Source organism: Emydura macquarii, unplaced genomic scaffold, assembly GCF_026122565.2.
Source record: "Emydura macquarii macquarii isolate MOO-44397 ecotype Brisbane River unplaced genomic scaffold, CSIRO-AGI_Emac_v2 contig_2924, whole genome shotgun sequence".
Taxonomy (NCBI): Eukaryota; Metazoa; Chordata; order Testudines; family Chelidae; genus Emydura; species Emydura macquarii.
Window position 1 is genome coordinate 1,643,904 of NW_027133061.1, and position 8,896 is coordinate 1,652,799.

The 8,896-nt window shown below is 58.3% G+C and overlaps 1 protein-coding gene across 1 annotated transcript; it reads left to right on the plus strand.

The window, feature by feature from the left end:
• The first annotated feature begins 835 nt into the window (after positions 1-835).
• Positions 836-3,786, plus strand: BGLAP (bone gamma-carboxyglutamate protein). Its single transcript, XM_067569622.1, is given in 5 exon segments — positions 836-897; positions 1,620-1,664; positions 2,176-2,247; positions 2,550-2,562; positions 3,401-3,786. Coding segments are annotated over 5 exon segments (321 nt in total). The 5' UTR covers position 836; the 3' UTR covers positions 3,531-3,786.
• Positions 3,787-8,896: the final 5,110 nt, after the last annotated feature.

The following is an 8,896-nucleotide window of genomic DNA, read 5'->3' on the forward strand; positions in this document are numbered from 1 at the left end:
TAGCAGCCATAAACAATAAAACAAAACACCCACTCCTAATACCTTTGTCTTCTCTTTCTCCCAATGGGTTAGCATCCCAGGCCAATGTTGACCAGGTCCCAAGTGCCTCCATAGCAGTATTACTACACACAGGGGCATTTGTTTATGTGGGTTTTTTTGCCTTAAAGGAACAAATCAGGGTCACAGATTCAAGCTGTTTTCTGGAGCTGTAAGGACAGAAACCAATTTTGTTTTGTTTTGGTCTTTGTAAAAAGGCAGGCTCTGCTTGGCACTTAATCAGGTGACTCCAGGAGCTGGGGCTTTATGAAACCGACTAAATGGTGTGAGCCTTGTGATTAAAAAAAAAAAAATCTCAGCAGTTGGCACCGTGTCACTGGACTTTGTTGTATCTCCCTGGGCTGTGCTTATTCCCCTGGACAAAGAACGTGGAAGAGACCTAGACCGGGGCAGGTATTTGCGCCCAATAAGCCGTCAGTGCCAGTTCCTGGGTATGCCTGGCACACAGACACACACACAGACACCTCTGCTGCATCCCATGCTGAGCCAGGCAGAAGACTCTGATCATCACAACAGGCTCCTAATCCCCCTGCAGGGTTGTTGTTGCCTGAAACCACAATGGCCATCGGGGTTTGGCAACCTCGTGCTCAGACGGATGGGCTCCAAATAGCTCTGGCAGCAGCTCCAGACCCCGCCCCGCCTGCGGGCAGGATGTGGCCCTTTACCCAGCCAGACCAGGGCTAGCAGCAGGGTATAAATGGGGGCCAGTGAGCCGGGGGGGCTGCACCAAGCAGCAGAAGAGCATCCTCCAAGAGCGAGCGGAGGAACCTGCCGGCACCATGAAGACCCTGGCCCTAGTGAGCTTGCTGGCGCTGGTGACCCTGTGTCTTTGCAAGGGAGGTAAGACGGGGGGTCTGGGGGGGGGGGGGGGGGCTGCTAGAGGCATTACCTGGGCGCAGGGTGCTGCTACGCCAGGTCTTCCTCAGCTCCCCCCCCCCCCCCAAATCCCGCTGGGGCTGATGCTATGGGAGTGTGTCCCCCTATGGCTGCTTAAAGTGATCGGGGCTTTGAGGGAGCAAAGCCTCCCCCCCCCCCCCCCCCCCCCCCCCCCCCCCGGCGTAGGCTTTGAAAATCCCAGGCTGCCCGTTGGCCGGCGCAGAAGCACATGTAGGTTATGGGGGGGGGGGGGGGGGGGGGGGGGGGGGGGCTCACGCTCCAGGAGCACCCGACATTTTGCCTTCAGGAAGCTGGATTCATGCACGGCTTGGCCTAGCTCTGAGCAGCCCCCAGCTCAGTAGAGAAAGGTGATGCGGGGGAACAGGGAATCAGAACTCCTGGGGTCTCTGCCCAGCTCTGGCCCTGTTTGATGTCCCGCAAGTCCCTCTTCTCTTGCTTCCAAACATCGTGAACGGGGTCACGTTCCTAAAGCGCTAGTGAGGCCCCCCCCCCCAAACCCTGCAGCCGTCTGGCCCCAAACCCTTTCTCCTCCGCTGAGATCTGGTACCACGCTACACGCCCAGCCCCGGCAGGAGACGAGGTGTTGGGGGGGGGCTGGAGCCGCAGCGGCTCGCTGGCGAAGGAGCCGGCTTGTGTCTGACCACGTCTCTCTTGGTGCTTTGCAGCGTCGGATCATTCCAACAGCGCCAACGACTCGCCCAGCTCCGAAGGTGAGGCCTGGCCCGGGGGCGAGCCAGCGTTGCTGCCTGCCATGCGGGGAGCCGTCCCGCAGCGCTCACGGGCTCCCTGGCGCCGGTTCAAAGCACAAGATTCCCTGCTCTAATCAGTGTGAATGTGGGGTTAGACGAGGGGGCTCCTGGGTTCCATTCCCAGCTCCGGGAGGAGAGCGGGGACCAGTGGTTAGAGTGGGGCAATGGGGACAGGGCTCAGCACTCCTGGGCTCCATTCCCAGCTCAGGGAGGGGAGTGGTGTCCAGTGGTTAGAGCAGGGGAGAGTGGGGCGCAATGGAGACAGAGACTCAGCACTCCTGGGTTCTCTTTCTGACCCTGCAATGATGCGGGTGGAAGATTTGCCCCATCGGACAGAGCCGCAGCCGCTCTGTGTCTGGGATCTCCACCAGAGCCATGCGGGGCAGCGACAGAGCGTAACGGCCCGGCTGGGGCACAGCTAGGCCTGCTGGAGCAATTCTCCTCACGCCGCCGTTGTTTCCTGCCCTCGCAGCGTTCATCTCCAAACAGGACAGCGCCGAGGTGGTGAGGAGACACAAACGGAACTACGTCTACAACTGGTAAAGCCCTGAGCCCGGCCCAAGGGCGCGTGCTCAAGCCGCAGGTGGCTGCTGGCTCTGGGTGGGGGGGGTGGGTCCCCTTCCGAAGCCGTGGGGTGTCACCAGTAGCAGTGGATCTGAGGTTCCCACCAGGCCCTCGTTGCCATAGGAACCCTACAACCGATAGGTGATTCATCTTCCCTGGTGCACCTCGGCCCTTCCTGATCTCGGTGTCACCCCCCCCCCAAGGCTGAAATACTTCCTGCTTATCTGGGTTGCTGGGGGAGCTGGCGGGGGGGTGATCTGTGAGATTAAGCAGCCGGGTTAGATGACCCGGTACCGTCCACCCTCAAACACCGACCCCCCAACGCTCCTGTGTCCATCCCCAGCCTCAACGGGCTCAAGGCACCTCACTCCCAGCTCAGGGGGGTTAGGCAGCATAATTCCTTTCAGGCTCTGGGCTGAAGTGACTTGCCCAAGGTCACACAGGGAGGATGTAGCAGAGCAGAGAATTGAAACCCCCTCTCCTGGGCCAGCCGTCCGGTAGCTGGTGATTGGCTATAACCAGCCAAGGCTGTAATCGAGGCTTCAGTCAGCACACCCGGCACGCTGGCGCCCTGATCTACGGCCCCTAGGAGCTAATAAAAGAAAGCAGCCTGTGGCCCTGGCTGCTGTTCGGGCATTCAACATGCCAGGCTGCTTTTTTGCAAGGGCCCTGCCCACACGCTAACGCTGGTCACGCCCAGGCATCGCTCTCCTCATTAGCATGGGATAGGTGACGTCCTCACTTCCTGCCCTAAACTGTGGCATAGGCATTGCTGCTGCTTTCACCCCAGAGGTGGCTGCATGTCAGCCCTGGGGAAATCCATCTTGCGTACCATTCCTGAGCGCTGTCTGAGGGGGAACGCGGCAGCCTGTTTAATGGCTCCCAGCCATGGGGGGGCCCAGGATTAATTTGTCCAGGGCTGCTATGCAGCCACCTCTGGGGTGGAACGTGGCAGCTGTTTAACAGTCCCCAGCAATCGTGCACAGGATTAAAAGACGCCACATTCCACCCCAGAGATGGGTGCATTTCAAAGGCAGGTGACCCGATCCCTGCACGTAGGCTGATTTTACATCGGTTCCTAACGCATGTGGCGCACTTGCTAACAATCCTTACCCCACCGTGTTAACGCGCAGGTTTTACGACATCGTCCACTCCCCCCTCGAGGCCCAGCGCGAAGTCTGCGAGCTCAACCCGGACTGCGACGAGCTGGCTGACCATATTGGCTTCCAAGAGGCTTACAGACGATTCTATGGGCCGGTCTAGAGCCCTCTGGCCACAGCCCAGCGATACCCCCAGGTCAATCACAGCGCGAGGGACAGAGCAAGAGGAACGGATGCTGATATTTGTAACGCTGTGTTAAACATAGAAGCTGAGCGCCTGGACCAATCCTACTCCGTGCGCTCAGCCTGGAACGCTTGTGCTTGTATCTATAATGCCTTGCTTTACGGGCCACGGGCTTCGTGTTGTGTTTATGCCATGGAATGTTTCTTTACTGATGCGTGAGGGAAATAAACGTTGAGGAACCGGTGCTCCTGTCTCATTTGTTGGGCTGAACGGAGAGAAGAGGGATGGACTAGCGGATTTTGGGGGGGGGAGGGCCTAGTGTGGGTCTTGGGAGCCCGGCGTTCAATTCCCAGCTCTATGGAACCCTGTGGGACGTCTAAGTGGCTCCGTGCCTCAGTTTCCCCAACTTTCAAATGAGGCACATAATACACCTCTACCTCGCAGGGCTAAAAACGACAACAGGGAGGCACATAATACACCTCTACCTCGCAGGGCTAAAAACGACAACAGGGAGGCACGCAGGCTGTTGGAAGGGAGCCGTTGCAAGCACCATAGCTAGCTTCACTTAGTAACATCTGTGGGAGTGCCCCGGGACCTGATCAGAGCCCCGCAGGGCAAGGCCAACACCCAACAAAACAACCATCCCCGCCCTGGAGCCTCTGGAGCGAAGTGCGTGCTCCCAAGCAGCCCGGGAGGGGCCCACCTCAGCGTCCAAAGACCTCAGCTAGATTTGGGGAAGGGGGAAAGCTCAGCCGGGCTAATGGGAAACCAGCGCTAGCAAGGCAATCGCCCTGGCAGACTATTCCACAGCGTAACTTCACCCCATTGCTCCTTTCAGGCCGCCCTAACTGATCCTCCCGCCTGGCCATTTGCATGCTGCAGAGATTTGCTGGCTCGTGTCCCTTCCTGCGCTTTAGGCCGCCCCCTTTCACTTCTTCTTTGGGGACAGAGGTGGGGGGCTAGTCCCCTGCACCCCAGCTTTCTGGAGGCATGTGTCTAGGCTCCAGCGCCCCCCGCCCTTTTCCTAGGGAAGAGCTCAGTGTATGTCAGTGACCCTGCTGGATTCAACCTCCCGGCTTCCCCAGAGCCGGCACGGGAGGATTGTGCCCAAATGTCCATTCCATAAACTGGGCAAGCGGCTGCAACGGCGGGAAAAAGATATGGGAATAGAATCCAGGAGTCCTGAGTCCCAAACACTTATTCACACTCCCTCCAAGAGCAGGGCAGAGACCCCAGGCATCCTGACGCTCAGCCCCTCCTGCTCCAACCAGTAAATTGCCAGACCCAGGAGTCCTAAAGTCAAGTCCCTCTTCTTGAACTCTCTAGCTTAGGCGAGAGGAATGAAACAAATCCACTCGACGTCATCACTGCTTGAAAGGTGGAGAACCGGCCGTGTTAACAGAGCTCACGGCTTCTAAGCAAGGAAATCGCCCAGCCCATCAGGCTCCTGGCCCTAGTGCTAACTTCTCAGCGAGACAAACTCACACAGTGAACAAAATCGCTTTTGTGCCAAAGTTTATTCCAGTCTTGATTTAAAGCTGTTTTATGCCACACACACACACACACGCGCGCGCGCGCGTTGTTAAAAATAACCCAAGCAGACACAGCGCAGTCGATCGCTTGCGATCCAAGGACGGACACAGAAACAGGCAGGTTTGGTGCCTGCCCAGAAGTAGGAATAATTCATATCTTATTGAGCGCTGGTCGGACGCAGCGCCCAGCGCACTTGATGCAGGAAGGCAGCCTCAGCACATCCAGCTGCCAGCCTGTGCCCCGCGAGTGGGCTGGAAATTCATGCAGCAACATCAGCTGGTAACTGCAGGCAACCCGCATTGAAAGGCAGCCATGGAAAAGGCACCGATCAATCCAGCCAGCCCTTAGAACCAGGGCAGGCTGCGCCCTATAGCACGTTCCCATGCTTTCCTCAGGATGCTACTCAGTAGCATAGAGGAATTGGGTTGGATCCCTTTAAATAGCGTGTGGGCCTTCTGGCGAGGCCTTGTGTGTTTGCACAGAGACAGTGCTCATGGTTATTCGTCCCTGGAGTTGAAACACATAATGTAAGGACCAAAGACCACAAACGGGCAGCCGGGAAAGGCCTGTGAGCGGGCTTGCAAACTATTTAAAGGGTCGCCAGACACTACACCCAGCTGTCACCGGCAAAGCTGCTCCTGATTTTTGCATCTCTGGGTCTAATCACCTCGGCCAGCTTGTGTCCTCTGATCCAGGCCGCTAACTCCGGCTTCGTTGCATATGTTACGCCCAGCAAGCGCATGGCGTATCAGGCTCCCCACGCTGGTGGTGTTGAGTCAATGGGAGTGAGTATTCCTCAGCCGCTGACTGAAATCTTTCCCTGCCAAAGACGGGTTTCGGGTCTGGGTGCTTTCCCCAGATCAATAGGCCAGGCCTAACTCCCCCCCTCGCCGCCTACAATAAATAGAAAGATAAAGACAACAAGCACTGGGAGCGAACGAGCCCTCTCGTTCACGGCATTACAAAACAGCGAGGCAGTTGCTTTAGAAAACACAGCCTCAACCCCACAAAATGCAGGCGGATGGAGAAGTCGACAGCTGCAGTCGACAGCCCTTACAGAACGCTTGTCAGCCATTGGTCTCAAAGTCCCTTACAAAGTAGGCTGACAGCTATTATTGCCATATTATTGATGGGGAAACTGAGGCACAGGGGGAAAGCCTTCTCTTGGGTCACGTGTTGAACGGCGTAAAGAACCCAGCTGTCCTGACTCCCTGTCCAGAGCTTGATCCCTCAGGCCACACTGCCAAGTGAGTCTCCAGTCTTGAGTTTAGCACACACCCTGTGACCACATCATGTCAAATGCTGGGCGACTCCAGGGAGTAACGCCTTTTGTTCTCTGCCACAGGTAAACGTCACTCCAGCCCCGATCCCGCCTAATGGGGAATAATCCTTAGCTAAGGGGGGGCTTCAGGAGATTCACAGGATCGGGGCCTCTACAACTGGGACTATGATCTGCACATACCAATGCACGCCCCCCCCCCCCACCTCTGCCTTTCACTCCACCGGCATAGAGCAATGTCACCTGGTGCCCAAAGTCCCCCAGCGAGTCAGCGACAGCACCGTCAAGGGACTAGCACAGAAGGCATCAGGGCTTCTCAACCTGAATTTGGGGAGTGGCAACTGCCTGTCCTTGAAATAGACACTCGCCCGGTCGTTCCTGGGCGAATACTGGCCTCGCTGCCCCGAGGGGTTAATCTGGCAGAGGTAGGAGGACTGGGCTGGGTCTGAGCCGGTGTAGCAGGAGGCGGGAGCCGTGTGTGACTGGGCCTGTAATCGCAGGGGTTTCTTGCCAAAATTATTAACATGAAGCCAAGGCAGCGCAAGCCACCCAGGAAGGGGCAGGAAGAAGCCAGTACAAACATTCTGCCACTAGCCCTAAGACTTCAGGTGTCTGCGTCCGTCCTCGCTAGTGTGGGGGCGTCACAGCGAAGCCTGCTGGGCTGAGCCGGCCCCGTGGCTGGGCGCAGGCCGGATCACAAACCCTCGGGGCATGCCCAGCTCAGAGAGGAGAGAACCTAAAGCCCGCGGGCGCCGGGAGCGGGGGGGAGGAAGGGATCTTTGCCAGCCGTGTGGAGCATGCAGCCCGGCTGGAGCAGCGTTAGTTGGTCTGGAAATGGATCCAGGGGTGGGTGAGGTCCAGCCACTGCCACCGGCAAAGATCCTGGTCCGACTTGCGAGGGGTCTGGCCCAGCCCCGCTTCTGGTCCTGGGAGTTCCAGTCTAGGCAGCCTTTTAGACAGGCCAGTGCCTGCATCTCTCTCTCTCTCTCTCTCACACACACACACACACACACACACACACACACAGCCCCTCTCTCACACACACACACAGAGCCCAGGCACCCTCCCCCGACCTCTTAATGCTTCAGGGTCCACACAGGTTGGGGGTCAATGGCCAAGCGCTCACTGAGTCCAGCGGTGCAGGATCGGGCCCTTACACCAGGGAGACTGAGCCGTGGTCTCCGCCCTGCTGGCTCGGCTGACGTCCATGGGAGCTTTGCCACTGGTTTCCTGGCTGGCCAGGATTGCCCCTGCTAACGGCAGAGCCGAGAGCAGTCGCTGAGCACTTTGGCGGCAGCACAGAGGGAGGCGACGAGCCGAAGTCAGACCCGATGGCAGCAGACGAAGCTCCCGTGATTTCAGCCCAGCTGCTTGCCCCAGGACCCTCCCGTCCTGCAGAGAACTGGGGTGGCGGGAACGCCAACAGGTGCCTCCTCAGATGGGGGAACAGAGCCCGGGAGAGTCCCCAAAGCAGCCAAGCCCTCGGGGGTTTGTTCTCTTTACCTTAACGAGGTCTTTCTACCCACTTTTTAATTAGCGCCTGTAAACGGAAGGCCGTAGGCACCGTGCAAGGATGCTAATGCACCATGGACTTGATTCTTCATTGCCCACCCCACCCCCTGCCTACAGTCCCTTGCACTAGTGAAAAACGCCCCTGGGAGCGTCTCGCACGCCCACGAGGGCTGGCCTGCGGTGTAGAGCCATGGCAAACGATCAGGCCACTTATCTTTGCCTCTTGCATTCACTCCCTCGACTAGCTCGTCCTCAGCACCTCCTGGGAACCACTTCAAACTCCTCCTCTCGCTCGCCGGGCTCTGCGGTCTCCCTAGCAGCCCCCTCGCACCCCGGCAGCTCTGCACACGAGCCATAACGGTGACACCGAGCCACGGCGGAGTCATTTGCTTTCACCAACTCAAAGCTCAGCATCTCCCCCTTTCTCCCTCCAGATTATCTGGCCTTGTCGCGAAGGCCCGTAAACAAAGTCATCGTCCCTCTAGAGTGTCTCGGCTATGGCCCTTCAGGCTGATGGCTCTCAAGGACTCTCCGGGCCAGGTTCCCCCACTGCTGGGCCCTAGACATGTGGGGCTCTCCAGATAGGCAGCTCTGGCAGGGTTTGCTTCAGCGCTAGCTTATCCCAGCGCTCCGGCTACAACGCTGACCTCTCGAGAAGCGCGCTAGCGCATTGATTGCCCAGGGGCCGGGTTCAGTTAGACCCTCCGGGGCCAGGCGGGGATGTCTGCACTGCAGGCGGTGGTGTGATTTGCAGTGCAGGAGACAACCTGGCACTCGCTCAGCTCCGGCTAACATCTGTCCAGCCAGGCTGGGCAATCACACCGCCCGGCTGCAGCGTAAGCACCCCCAGCCAGGGAACTGGAGGCTGATTTTTGGCCCGTTCTTAAGGCTCAGCGGCTACGTAACAGGCGAGCTGAAACCAGAAAGGTGCTGCCGCTCAAACCCTCCGCTGGTGTCGCCTGCGAGCGGCCACCGAACGTCTCCTTGGCCGGGTCACTGACAAGGAGTCTGGAGGGAGATT